The 14,778-nt window shown below is 42.9% G+C and overlaps 1 protein-coding gene across 1 annotated transcript in view; it reads left to right on the forward strand.

The window, feature by feature from the left end:
• Nucleotides 1-14,778, forward strand: part of hcn4 (hyperpolarization activated cyclic nucleotide-gated potassium channel 4) — a 318,234-nt gene that overhangs the window by 113,048 nt on the left and 190,408 nt on the right. Inside the window, exon 3 of the mRNA XM_052042380.1 lies at nucleotides 8,951-9,112. Coding sequence (XP_051898340.1) covers nucleotides 8,951-9,112 — 162 coding nt within the window. The remainder of the gene's footprint in view (nucleotides 1-8,950; nucleotides 9,113-14,778) is intronic.

A 14,778-nucleotide genomic window follows, 5' to 3' on the forward strand; every position in this document is an offset into this window, starting at 1 on the left:
TCCAGTGTTTTCTATTTTTATTTCAGATTGGTAAATTGTCACATGTATTGAGGTACAGTGAAAAACTTTGTTTTGTATACCATCCATACAGATCGTTTCATCACATCAGTACGTTGAGGTAGTACACAGGAAAAGCAATAACAGAATGCAGAATAAATTGTTACAGTTACAGAGAAAGTGCAGTGCAGGCAGAAAATAAAGTGCAAGGCCACAACAAAGTAGATTATGAGGGCAAGAGTTCATCTTATCGTACGGAAGGTCCGTTCAATGGTCTTATAGCAGTAGAATAGAAGCTGTCCTTGAGCCTGGTGGTACGTGTTTTCAGACTTTTGTATCTTCTGCCCAATGGGAGGGGGGAAAAGAGAGAATGTCCGGGATTGGAGGGGTCTTTGATTATGTTGGCTGCTTTACCGAGGCAGCAAGAAGTGTAGACAAGAGTCCATGGAGGGGAGGCTGTTTTTTTTTGTTGTATCGAGCTGTGTCCACAACTCTCTGCAGTTTCTTGTGGTCTTGGGCAAAGCAGTTGCCATACCAAGCTGTGATGCATCCAAATTGGATGCTTTCTGTGGTGCATCTATAAAAATTGGTGAGGGTTAAAGGGGACATCAACCATCTGCAGTTTTTTTTCTGATTTTCAGAAGATCATCCATGATCTTATTAAATGACGAGGGAGTCACAATGGGCTGAAGGGCCTACTTCTGCTTTTTCTTATTTTATGTCTGAGTCATAAAGGTTCATAAAGAAGTGGCCTATAAAAAAAAAGTTCATTCTGAAAGATCTAAAAGATTAGGCAAATCAGGCTGTGATTTGGAGCAGGGTTAAAGTGACCGGTGTTTCCTGATTTGTCCTTGGATTGTTGCTGTTCCTATAGCAACAGCGGACAGCAGAAAATGTAGTGAACCTACAAGCAGTGACATCGTCACAATAATTTGTACAGCAAAGTAACAATGGACAGGAACAACAGAATAAAACCTGCCAGAGGCATCTACATCAGAATCAAGGGCTGCATTTCTGAATAATACAAATATAGTGTTGTTAACATAACATTTGCATCATATACCAAGGAAAGAATTTGTCAGACACACTGTTTCCCTTGCTATGGAGCACTGTTTTATACTCCCCCTTTCCTTTGAATGCTATTTTATCCTGTTTTAAGTCGGCAACTCTCTCAGACAATAAGCAGTAGATAGTGGCTGCATCATTGCTTGTAAAGAGGAGATTGAGATAGATTTTTTCTGAAGTGTAAGAGAGCATTCAGTGAAGGTTGGTGGGTGAAGTAAGCATGATGCATTTGTAACTGAAGAGCCTTGAGGGATTGAATGGTCATGGTCATAGAGTCATAGAGACATACAGCATGGAAACAGGCCCTTCAGACCAACTGGCCCATGATGACCAAGACACCCATCTGAGCTAGTCCCATTTGCCCGCAATTTTCCCACAAGGTCTCCTCCCCGTCCCATCTCTGCAATCTCTCCCGTCGGCACTTTACAACCAAGGGAAAAAAAGCACCCAAAATTCTCTTGCTGAGAAATTAGATTTCATCTTTCTCGGTATGACCAAACATTACTGGGTGTAGAGCTATGACCAAATGGGGATCAAGTCTGCAGACCTGAAACAAAAACAGAAAGTGCTGGAAAAACTCAGCAGGTCAGGCAGCATCTGTGGATAGAGAAACAGTCAATGTTTCAGGTCTGCAACACTTGAAACATTAACTGTTTCTCTTTCCATAGATGCTGTCTGACCTGCTGAGTGTTGCCAGCTATAAGTCTAGCCTGTCAGGCAGGTCCACCACCTTATCATTAACAACTCATTTCATAGGCCCAATGTGCTGATAACCCATTAAGCCATTTCAACTCATTCTATCACAGACATTTCCCTCATTCTACACATCCCTCCACCACCTTCCCTCCTACTGAAAACCTCTCTGTCTCCCTCTTCCCCCATTCTGATGAAGGGTCGCACACCCAGAGCGTTAACTAAGATAAGATATCTTTATTAGTAACATGTACATCGAAACACACAGTGAAATACATCTTTTTTGCGTAGAGTGTTCTGGGGGCAGCCCGCAAGTGTTGCCACGCTTCCGGCGCCAACATAGCGTGCCCACAACTTCTTAACCCATATGTCTTTGGAATGTGGGAGGAAACCGGAGCACCCAGAGGAAATCCATGCAGACACGGGGAGAACTGCTTCTCTTTCCGCAAATGCTACCTGACTTGTTTTTGCAGCACTTTCTGTTTTTTTGTATCCCCGAATGAGCCTCCGTAAAAGAATTGTGAAGTTGTCCGCAAGCAAGTGTGAAACAGCGTTAGCATGGATTCATCCCAGAACAAAAAGGGTTTAATTTATGACCTACATGTGGACCAGGAGCACTCAGTATTTGTCACAACTGCTGCTGGTTTGCTTTGCAGCAACCGGAGGAGGGCAGTGGTCTTTAAATGTTCCCGCACTTCCCACACCCCTGCCCCCATTTCCATTGCAACCAGGCACACACTATGATTGGCATGGAGAGACCACGGAGAGAACTTCTAACGTTCTCTGAGAGAGATGTTGGTGGGACATGAAGGGCTGGGAGGGAGAACTCAGTAATGTCGGGGAGTATACAATGACATCACTATATCATGTCAAGGTGACCTCCACAATACTGTAAATATTGCTGACACTGACTTAACACACACACTCACTCTCACACACACTTTCAAACTCCTGCACTCTCACTCTCACACCCACACACAGTGAGTACATCACTTACAACCCCTCCCATAGACAGTTGTACCCCACACAATCCCCTTACACAAACATAGAACAATCTTATAAATATATAATAAAGTAGTTATTTTCTTCATTTCTCCCCTCTTGAGAGAGCAGCCACTCAAATGGGAAAGGTCCGTAATGGCAGAGAGGGCACTTCTCTTTGTGGGCAAGGAGACCCCAGAGGTAATCACATCCTTCCACAATTGCACACAACACTTCAAGTGCAGACTAACCAGTGTTTTGTAAAGTTGCAACATAAAATCCCAGCTCCATGCTCTGACCTATGAAGGCAAGCAATGCCATAAGCTTTCTTCACCACCCTATTGACATGCGTTGCCACTTTCAGAGAACTATGGACTTGGGAGCCTTAGTTCTCTCTGTTTATTAGTACCCTACCATTTTCTGTAATATGCCCTTCACCTATTTGTCCACCAAATAACAGACATTGTCCAGAAACGGGAGCTCTGATTTATGCCAAGAAGGTTTCAAGCATGCATTGAACAACACATGGCATTATTAGGTACAAACATGAATCCTGGTAAAGCTTGGGTGCTCTATTGTGGACCCCAACCAGAAATGGCCACAACAGTTTAGCGACTGGTACGGTTTCACCAGAAATGATCGCTGATGTGATTTTGTATTGTACGGCACTGAAGAATATAGCACCATATAATTCGATCTCTGCAACATTTTCACCATTTCTGATTACTCAAATCACTTTACAGCAATTGGTAAAGAAGAGATTGAATATTTGAGAGCTAATCTGTACCCACCAAGATTTCACAAGCAGCAACATAATAGCAACATGCGATCTGTTTTGTGACGTTGATTGAGGGATAGATATTGAGCAGGACACTGGAATATTTTGCTTTCTCTTCTTTGAATACTGCTAGGAGTGAAAGACAGGGCTTTGGTTAAGCAAAGTCTCCAGAGTCTGGTACTTCTGATGATACAACACTCCCACAGTGCTACCATGGAATATTAGTCAAGATTTACTGCTCCTGAAGCACGTCTTGAACTTCTGATCAGAGGTGGACCACCAAAGGTTTAAAAAGAAGCAAATGACATAAATTCACTTCTTTGACAGCTATGCATCGGAGCATTGGAATGCATGTGAGGATTCTGGTGACGCTTGTCAATATCTTGCTTTTATTAGTCAAGGCATTGAGTCCAAGAGTCATGTTGCAGTTTTATAAAACTCTGTTTAGGCCGCATCTGGAATATTGCATTCAATTGTAGTTGCCCCGTTATAGGAAGGACGTGGAGGCTTTGGAGAGGGTGAAGAAGAGATTTACCAGGATGCTGCCTGAATTAGAGGGCATGTGCTACAAGGAGAGGTTGGACAAACCAGGGTTGTTTTTTTCTGGAGCGGTGGAGGGTGAGAGGAGACCTGTTAGAAGGTCTGAGAGGCATAGAAAGAGTGGACAGCCGGTATGTTCTTCCCAGGGTCGAAATGTCTAATACTAGATGGCATAGTCTAATACTATAGGAAGGATGTCGGGGCTTTGGAGAGGGTGCAAAAGGGGTTTACCAAGATGCTGCCTGGATTAGAGGGCATGTGCTATGAGGAGAGGTTGGGCAAACTTGGGTTGTTCTCTCTGGAGCAGTGGAAGCTGAGGGGAGATCTGATAGAGGTTTATAAGATTATGAGAGGCATAGATAGAGTAGACAGCCAGTATCTTTTCTCCAGGGTTGAAATGTTTTATACCAGAGGGCATGCATTTAAGGTGAGAGGGGGTAAGTTCAAACGAGATGTGCGGGGCAAGTTTTCTACACAGAGAGTGGTGGGTGTCTGGAATGCGCTGCCAGGGGTGGTAGTGGAGGCAAATACGATAGAGGCATTTAAGAGCCTCTTAGATAGATACAGGGATGTGCAGAAATGGAGGGATATGGACATTGTGTGGGCAGAAGGGATTAGTTTAGTTAGGCATTTAATTACTAGTTTAATTAGTTCGGCACAACATCATGGGCTGAAGGGCCTGTTCCTATACTGTACTGTTCTATATGCCTTTTCATCTCTCTATTAAGATAAAGAGGGTGACTTTAAACTCTTACTGTGTAGCAGATGTGTTGCAGGAAGTCTTCATGTTCCATGGCAAAGTTCATTGGTGCAGTGCTTCACATCATCTATTTAATTAGCAGTCACACATTTGCTTTTGAGTGTGAAGGTTGTGAGTTCAAGCCCCGCACCAGAGGTATTTCTGGAATTCCCTGTCCTGCCAGGTGGTGGTAGCTGGATCATTGGAAGTATTTAAAGTGGAGGTGGATAAATATTTGATAGATCAAGGAATAAAGGGGTCTGGAGAAACGACACAGTAGAGAAGTTGAGTCCTGCATAGATCAGCCATGATCATAAATAATGACGGAGTAGGCTTGAAGGGCCTTATGGCCTACTCCGGTCTTCCCTGTGTTCTTCTGTATGAACACAAATCAAGGCTGATTTTCCAGCACAGTACGGAGCGAAAGTTGCCGTGTTGGAGAAGCTATCTTTTAAATGAGATGTATCAACTGAGTCCACTCTCATGTGCTCCCTCAGTAGATTTTGGGCACCACCATTACACTGAAGAATTTAAATAAAATGTTTAATTGCTGTAATTATGTGGCAATAACTTTGTTTCGCAATAGTTGATCAATATGTGAAACTGTTCCTTTAAGTATATTACCCTAGGTAATTGATACATAATGCATTAAAGAAATGTATATTTTCTATGATAATACAATTCAAGGAGGCTTTCTGCACTTCCATTAGTACACTGGTAAAACTCTTTCAGTAGGTGCTTGGGTTAATGAACCCTGACTTCCCTTTACATAATCAATCAATATTCTTGCCTTAAATGAGGGAACATTAACCAAGGTTTTTATTGCACCTTGTGGCTCATGTTTAGTTCTTGTTGTATTTGCGTCTCTGTAATATCACTCAAGAAATGGGTCTCTTAGAGGCATAATAAAGCTGATAGACTAAAACTTGAACTTTATTACTGAGCTTCACCTATCTTTTTCACTATGATTTGATTCTGTGTGTGAAGGTCACGGGCCTGTTGTACACTAGGCACGTGAGCACAAAATCCTTGGCTGAGACCCTAGTATTGAGCTATTGAGCAGAAGGAGTTGCATTGGATAAAGTGTTAAACTCAGACAGCCACTGTTCTCTCAGGTAGACAGTAAATAGTCCATGACACTATTTTGAGAAAGAGCAGAAGAGTGCTCTCTGGTGTCCTGGTCAATAATATATCCTTCAATCAATGTCACTAAACTGGATAATCTCCTTATCACCACAATATGTTTTGTGGGAGCTTGCTGTGCACAAATAGGTTGCCATGTTGACACAGATAGAACAGTACAGCACAGGAACAGGCCCTTCAGCCCACAATGTTTGTGGCAAATACGATGCTAAGTTAAACTAAATCTCTTCAGAACTAAATCTATGATCCATATCCCTCCATTCCCTGCATATTCACGTATCTATCTAAAAGCCTCTTAAATACCACTGTTGTATCTGCTTCCGCCACTACCCCCGGCAGCTCGTTCCAGGCACCCACCGCTCTCTGTATAAAAATAACTTACCCCACACATCTCCTTTAAACTTTCCCCCTCTCGTCTTAAACACATGTCCTCTACTATTTGACATTTCTGCCCTGGGAGAAAGATTCTGCCTGTATACCCTATCTCTGCCTCTCATAATTTTACAGACTTTTATCAGGTCTCCCCTCAGCCTCCGATGCACCAGAAAAAAAAAACAACCCATGCCTGTACAGCCTCTCCTTGTAGTTCAGGCCAATCCAGGCAGCATCCTGGTAAACCCCTTCAACACCCTTTCCAAAGCCTCCACATCCGGAATTACACACAATACTCCAAGTGCGACATAACTAACGTTTTATATAGCTGCAACATGATTACTTTTTTATTCAATGCCCCGACCAATGAAAAGAAGCATGCCTTACTCCTTCTTTGCCACCCTATTTACTTGTGTGGCCACTTTCAGTGAGTCACAACGTGGTCCCTAAGATCCTTCTGCACTCTGATATTGTTAAGGATCCTGCCATTAACTGTATACTTTCCCCTTACGTTTAACCCCCCAGTCTGTTCCCTATAGCAGTACTTTTAGAAGTGCTTCACTGACTGTTCAATGGTTTGGGATTTGGAAGGTACTATAGAAAGCCAAGATTATAGATTTAGAATAAAAACAGAATGCTTGAAGTGCTCAGCAGACGTTAGGAAGGATCTGTGGGGAGAGAAACAGAGTTGCCAAATGTTTGAGAGGTCTAGATTCAAGCAACCCTTGGGACCTAATATTGAGTTAACAACTTCAGTTTTTTATCCCTGTTTTAATTTATTTGCATTTGTCCCTGTATCCTGTTCTGACTGCTGGTCGTTAAGGTAATTGTTACCTTGACAACCTTGATCTGCACCCTCTCACAGACACTCCCTCTGCTGTCTCCATTTGTGCAAATTAAAACACGCTTGTCTTCTCGCTTTTCCAGTTCCGAGGAAGAGTCCTTGACCTGTTTTGAGTCTTGTGTCTCTGCCCAAGGATGCTGCCTGACCTGTTGAATACTTCCACCATTCTCTGTTTTTGTTTCAGACTCCCAGCATTTTTGTTGCAACTTTTTTATTTGGCATTGGTATTAGTTCATTATTGTCACTTGTACCGAGGAAAAACTTGTCCTGTATACCATTCATACAGATCAATTAATTACACAGTGCATTGAGGTAGTACAGAGTGCATTGAGGTAGTACAGGGTAAAAACAATAACATAATACAGAGTAAAGTGTCACAGCAGGGACAGGGAAGTGCATTACAGGTAGACAATAAGGTGCAAGGTCAAACAAGGTAGATTGTGAGGTCAAGAGTCCATCTCATCGTATAAAGGAACCTGCTTCCTTTAAACGTTTTTACCCTTCTTCTTGACATGCGCTTCCTTCATTCTGATCATGTGTGAGTGACAAGTGGGAATATGAAAGCGGATAGTCCTGGAGTGTTGTAAGTGGATCTTTTCTAATATTCAGCCACCTCCCCCTTACTCTTCTCCTCAGCATCTCTCCCCAACTATCCTGCAATTCTTACAACTGTACAATATCCTGGGAGTCACCAGAGGAGGACAAGATGAGGCAAAACGGGACCAAAATAGCGACCTAGAAAATTCTTCACCAACCTTCCAGTGATTAACATCAGTCCACAGGGGCTCATGTGAACCCTTGTATGGTTATTGTGAAGGAAATAAGAACACATGGTGAACAATTTTTATGTCTAGACCATTGACAAGCAGAGTACAAGTGCTCCCAGGTTATGAACGTCTGACGTATGGACACCCCACATGTACGATCGGACATTTGGGAGACTGGTGGGATGGATGGGGATGGATTTGCCGGCTGCTGCGGGGTTGCAGGCTTCTTCTGCTGGGTGGGAACAGGGCATTTCCACACGCCTTCTCTCTGTGCTCCCGAGCCACAACAGTCAGGGGTCGGGTAGAGCCGAGCAGAGCTGGGAGCGCTGAGCAGACTCACCCGCTCACTCACCGGGTCAGTGAGGCCGGCTGACGGCTGCCCTTCCCGCTCCTGCTCGCTCCCCCATCACCGCTGTTCCTGAGACCCTCTCCCACACACCGTGGTTGTTCACTTCCGACTTATGGACAGTTTGGGTTACGAACAGTTCTCGGGAACGGAACCCTGTTGTAACCTGAGGACAAGCTGTAACATGATTTCCTTCTTCCTTTCTGGATTTTGTTTAACGGAAAGAAACGTGCTATATATTATGGTCCCTGCTAATAGTTCTCAGGTTAAGCTGACTTGGTGAGCTGTCCTTCCACTTAATAAGTCAATAGGAGTCTATGCTAAAATCTCCGGAAATGAACAAAAGCTCTCAGAATAGCACTGTATCTGTCACTCCATAAGAGGATCACTGAAGCACATCTCAGAGAAGCATAAAGGAATGTTAATGGCAGCATTGAAGATTTCAATCTATTGATGACATCTTTGAAATCCCTTCAGATTTGAGCCCCAAAGGTCATTCTGTTCTCTGACTCCAGTGTGCTAAATAGCACTAGACAGAATTGGACAACAGAATTTATAAAGAAGAGGATGTTAGATTGCTTCCTGCACTGAAATTAGTTTCTTCTGCAAATGTATTGATTTTCTAATCAATAAAGGCCTGTCTAAGAAGAAGCTAACAAATTATGCTGTTATTTTTGATTGGTAGATCTTCCACATGACTTACGACCTGGCAAGTGCAGTGGTGCGGATTGTCAACTTGATTGGGATGATGCTGTTGTTATGCCATTGGGATGGTTGCCTCCAATTCCTGGTGCCCATGTTGCAAGATTTCCCAGAGGACTGCTGGGTGTCTCTCAACAATATGGTGGTAAGTGGCTTTCTCTATTCACACAGACTATATGTGGGTCTTAACTGATCATAATCAGACTCTTTGGTGCTCCACAAGGACCGTTGTACTACTACCTATACTGATGGTGAGATCAACTAATTAACAGTAAGTGGATCACCATATAAACAGAATAAGAATCAGGTTTATTATCACTGACATGTGTCATGAAATTCATTTTGTGGCAGCAGTACAGTGCGAGACATAACATTACTATAAGTTACAAAATAAGTAAATAGTGTAAAAGAGGAATAATGAGGTAGTGTTCATAGGTTCATGGACTGTTCAGAAATCTGATGGCGGAGGGGAAGAAGCTGTTCCTAAATCATTGAGTGTGGGTCTTCAGGCTCCTGTACCTCTTCCCTGATGGTAGTAACTTGAAGAGGACATGTTGAGATGAAGAGTTTTGGATCTGAAACATTAAGTCTGTTTCTGCTTCCACAGATGCTGTCTGACCTGTTGAGTACTTCCAGCATTTTTCTAGCAGCTCTTTTGATTTTCATATACATGTTCTGCATGTGTCCTTAACAATAAGTTATGATGATGCAGGAGTTTCATACAATGGATCAGACTTGGGTGGGTCTCAGTATCTCTCACTGCCCTTGCAATGAAATAAAGTTGTCAAAATAAGATTATATCAGGTTGTTTAAGTATTAGAATGTAAAATGGAGAAAACTACCTGCTGAGGGAAGTGCAGTGTCTGCACACTGATGCCATTAGCTGTGCAGGCATTTTGATATTAACCAAAGGCCCTGATAACAATCTTGTAACACTGCTGTCTGCTTTGGAATTCTTCTTATGTTTCTCTAGTGTTCCTTTTCTTGATTCTGATAAGAACAGGCATAAAATGAAGCAGATAATGGCACTGACAGGCTGCCATTTTACACTTACCTTCAATGGATTAACTGGTCACTTCTCATGACACTCAGTTAATCCTTCATGGCTTCAGCCTTGTTGAAACATTAGATACATCTTCAGCGCGTTTGAGTATCTGACAATACAAAGTGGATATGCTGCAGTAAAACCTCTGGCGAGTTGAGCTTTAGAAATACCTCATAAGTTCAGTAATGCTTGTGACTGGTGTGAGTTTTATTTGCTTCCAGATGAGAAAGACTTGCCTCTGTGTTCCTTTCACCCAATGAAGGATATTTAGAGACATACAATAGGGAAAGAGGCCCTTCAGCCCATTGAGTCCACATTGACTATCAAGCACCCATTTACATTAATCCAATTTTATTCTCCCCACATTCTCATCAACTTGCCCTAGATTCTACCACTCAAGTGCTCTTATCCACACTCTAGAGCAATTTACAACCAATTTTCCGACCAAACCGCACATCTTTGGGATGTGGGAGGAAACCAGAGCACACCTGTGGTCATGGGGAGAATGTGCAAACTCCACACAAGCAGCTCTGGGGGTCAGGACTGAATCTGGGTCAATGGAGCTGTGAAGCAGCAGCTCTAATGACTGCACCATTGTGTGCCCTTTGTTGTAATGTAGGAACGCAAAACTAGCTCAGATTATGTCATTAGGCAGAAAGCTTATTCCAAACTAACTTCACTTAAAAAACGAGATTATCTGCTCATTGCTCTTTGTGGAAGCTGTTGCAATTCCCCCATTGCAACATTTAAATAAGCATTTCATTGGCTACAAATTACTTTTGGATGTCCATGAGGATGTAGAACGTACTAGATAAATGCAAATTTCTCCCTTTAGGCAACAGAAACTGGTTTAGTGAAAAATGACGTAGTTCATCCATTAGGAGTAAGGAATTTAGGAAAGGATGGGCATATGGAGTTTGGTCACAGATCATCCGTAACCTCAGTGAATGATGGAACAGGTTTCTGAAGCTAAATAGCCTCTGTTCCTTCTTGCTATTTACCAATGTACAGCTGGGGTGTTTGATAAACAGAGCAGCTAATTTTAGATGGGGAGTAGAAGACCTAATCAGGCCCCATTTTAGTGTTATGAATTAGAATCAACAGCACACTAGAAATATTTTCTCCTGTATGCTTTGTGTTTCCAGATTTGCCAATGATTTAGTTTTCAGGATCTACAAGAGGGTTGAGAACAGTTCTGAAGAAGTTCAAACGTTGACACATGGAGTTGGACCGGTTTCCATGCTGTATAACTCTATGGCTCTATTTATTAGTTAACAATGTTATGGAGCCTCTATAGGTTATGGTGAAGTGGGATAGGATTTAGACTCTGGCGTTTTTGGCATGTTGGTATTCAAGGGATGGAGTGTACTGACAACAGGGATAGATTCATCAAGAGGTTATAAGCTCTTGACCTACTATACACACAACCTCTTGTACCTGGAAAGACCAAGACATTATGATTACAGCACCCCTACCAAATTCCCCTAAAAGTCACACAGCATCCTAAATTGGACATGTATCACTGTTCCTCCATTTATTGCTGATTTAAGTCACTAAACTCTCTTATCTAACAGCACTGCCAGAGCACATTCAATGATTCAAGCAGACGGCACACTCCATTCTTTTCTAGGGCAGCTGTAGTTGGGCACCAAGTGTTGGCCTCAGAGACGATACATATGAATCTTTAAAATGGATGAGTTCGCAAGGACTTTGGCAAGAGTGAGAACGTCCAGGTTTGCAGTGAAGGAAAATAAATCATCTTTATTGCCAGTATAAGGTGGTACACTGGCACAGCTGCTAGAGCAGCTTCCTCTCAGCTCTAGTGAGGTAGGCTTGATTCTGAATTTGGGTGCTGCCTGTGTGGAGTTTGCACGTTCTCCCTGTTACTACGTGGGTTTCCCCCAGGTACTCTGGTTTCCTCCCACACCCCAAAGATGTGAGGGCTGATCAGTTGATTGACCACTGCAAATTGTCCCTAGTGTGTTGATGAGTGGTAGAATCTGGGAGGAGCTGAGGGGAGTGGGTGGAGAATAAAATGGGATTAACATAGGATTAGTGTAGATGGAAGTTTGGTGGTCTTCACAGACTCAGTGGGCCAAAGAGCCTGATTCTATGCTGTAGAACACTTTGAATTGGACGTGGGGTTCTTGAAATTGTTTTAAGCTTGAGTTGAACAGATACCAGTGTCTTTCAGTGAGTTGAGTTGAAGAGAGTGAGGGAGTGTGTTTAAGTGTTAGTTACCCTATCTCTGCAATCTCTTTAGTGTATAATTGGGCCGGATTGCATTGGATCCACCCCACATCTTGCAGTTGCTCATGTCTTCCCCATTTGACCTCAGGGCCGCAGTAACCTTCCGCAGCTGCATTGCTGCCAAGAACCTTAAGGCCTTGTCACCACACAAAGTGAACAGGAGCAGTCCATGCACAGCAACTGGGCCTTAGGCAGCGCAAGGTAAAGCCAAGGCCACAGCTGATGACAACCCACCACTGTTACTGATTTGGGTGACTGGAGCCATCTGCAAATAGTTGAAACAAATGATTAAGAGAAATGAGTTTATTTAAAAACTCCCCTTAATTAATTACTTATAAATATACAGTGAAATAAAGATAAATGAACAAAAAATACTTACCAGTTTAACAGTCAGAGATGCACTAGGCATGGGTGGTGTTACACTGAGGGGGCAGGTACAAAGTGTATCTGCCTTCTCAAGTCAGCAACATACAGAACATCCCTGGACTCCAAGGGTGTAACAAGAGTCAGATGCACTGAGATCTGACCTCTAGTGTGTGTGTGTGCGTCCAACTTCCAGAGACCGTAGCTAGCTGAAAGAACCACTGTCTAGCCTTCAGTATGCTACGGTTCAATGTGCCTCAGCCGTGAAAGCATGGATGTGATCTGGGCCCAAAGAGGATGGCAGAGAGCTTCTCATGTGTGCTTGCACGTGTGTGTTTGTGTGTGTGTGTGTGTGTATGTGGACATGTACATCAGAGAATCCTGTGCCCATGGACAAACTCATTGAGGAATAGCATGGAGAGAGAGGAGTGGATGAAGAAATGATCCTTAAACAATCACGGAAGACCTGCCAGGGGAAATCACTGTTGAAGATTCACTGGATATAACAAAATAGTTCACCCAAAAATATTTTGCATTCTTCTTAAACAGTTATTTTCCAACTTTGCACCGTAGGATTTTAACCTGGAGTGAATGGACAGTGAGCATGCTGATTATTTTTCATGGAAACTCATTGCAACAATAAGTACCCCTTAATTGATAACAGAACAATTAGCCTGCAGAAATAACCTATATCATTGAAAGGGCATGGAACAGAAAGTGACCCATTCAGACCTTGAAACCTGCTCCTACCTTTCAAAAAGATTAGGACTGATCTTTGATCTAACTCTACATACCTGCCCTTTCTCCATATCCCTAACACCCTGGTTAATAAAAACCCATCAATCCCAGTTTACTATCTACAACACCACACAATGTGCACAATTATGACACAGGAAGAGGTGGAAGATTCAGTGCTCCAAAACATCACAGAAAATACTTCTTCATGACAGAGTATAAATTAAATTTACTTATTTGGAGACTTACTGTCAAATTAGACAGTAAATGTGAGGGGAAGTATGTAATCTGTGCAGAGGAAACCTATCCAAGAGCAGTTTACACACAAGTGATAAATGTTAAAGTGGAAAATGATAATTAATACCATAAGGGACTTGACAGGGTACTGGCTTTATTGAAAATTTATGACCTCTTGATTCATTTGGCACCATGGGTTGAATGTTACAGCAAAAAATAGATTTGGCAGTGAGCCAAAAAATGGCTTAAATAAATCAACACATTTGCAAAACCTCCTTACAGCAAAGAGCTGCCTCAGTGTGTTTTTCACAGGAGGATTGGTAGCTGCCAGTGGGATCTACAGGAGGGGTCAGGAGGTGGCAGCAAATCCCTAAAAGCTTTGGATATTTGTTACTCGATAAATTATATTGGCTAGAATCTGGGTTTCACCCTTTTTTGGTTCTGTGAACGAGTGCATTGAAACCCAGTCGATTCTGGGAGCTTTTGATGGCTCTGGGCCTGTACTCAGTGGAGTTCAGAAGGATGAGGGGGGAATCTCATTGAAACCTACGGAATACTGAAAGGCCTGGATAGAGTGGATGTGGAGAGCATATTTCCATTAGTAGGAGAGTCTAGGACCCGAGAGCACAGCCTCAGAATAAAGGAATGTCCCTTTAAAACTGAGATGAGGAGGAATTTCCTCAGCCAGAGGGTGGTGAATCTGTGGAATTCGTTGCCACAGAGGGTTGTGGAGGCCACATCATTGAGTGTACTTGGTAGGTTCTTGATTGGTAAAGGGGTTAAGGTTCCGGGGAGAAGGCAGGAGAATGGGATTGGAAAAGAAAAATCAGCGATGATTGAGTGGCAGAGCAGACTTGATGGGCCAAATGGCCTAATTCTGCTCCTGTATCTTATAGCATCTTCTGAAGAAATCCTGAAAGAATATAATAAGTGGACCACTCAGGGATTTGCACAGAGGTTTGTGAGCCAAAATAGGACCTGTGTAGTTCCCACTAGCAGGTGTACGCAGCTGTCTATTCAGCCCTGGGAAATGGGTCTGTGCTTAAAGAACTCTCCCTGTGGCAACCACAGTGTGGCAGCAGAAAAGGCTCGCAGAGGTGAGGGAAGATGTGGGTGGGGGCAGGATTGAGGGCTCAGCGCACTTTACTGTGTTGGGCAATTCCCCCACCATCATCTATCCC

This window comes from Pristis pectinata, chromosome 32, assembly GCF_009764475.1.
Source record: "Pristis pectinata isolate sPriPec2 chromosome 32, sPriPec2.1.pri, whole genome shotgun sequence".
NCBI classification, from domain to species: domain Eukaryota; kingdom Metazoa; phylum Chordata; class Chondrichthyes; order Rhinopristiformes; family Pristidae; genus Pristis; species Pristis pectinata.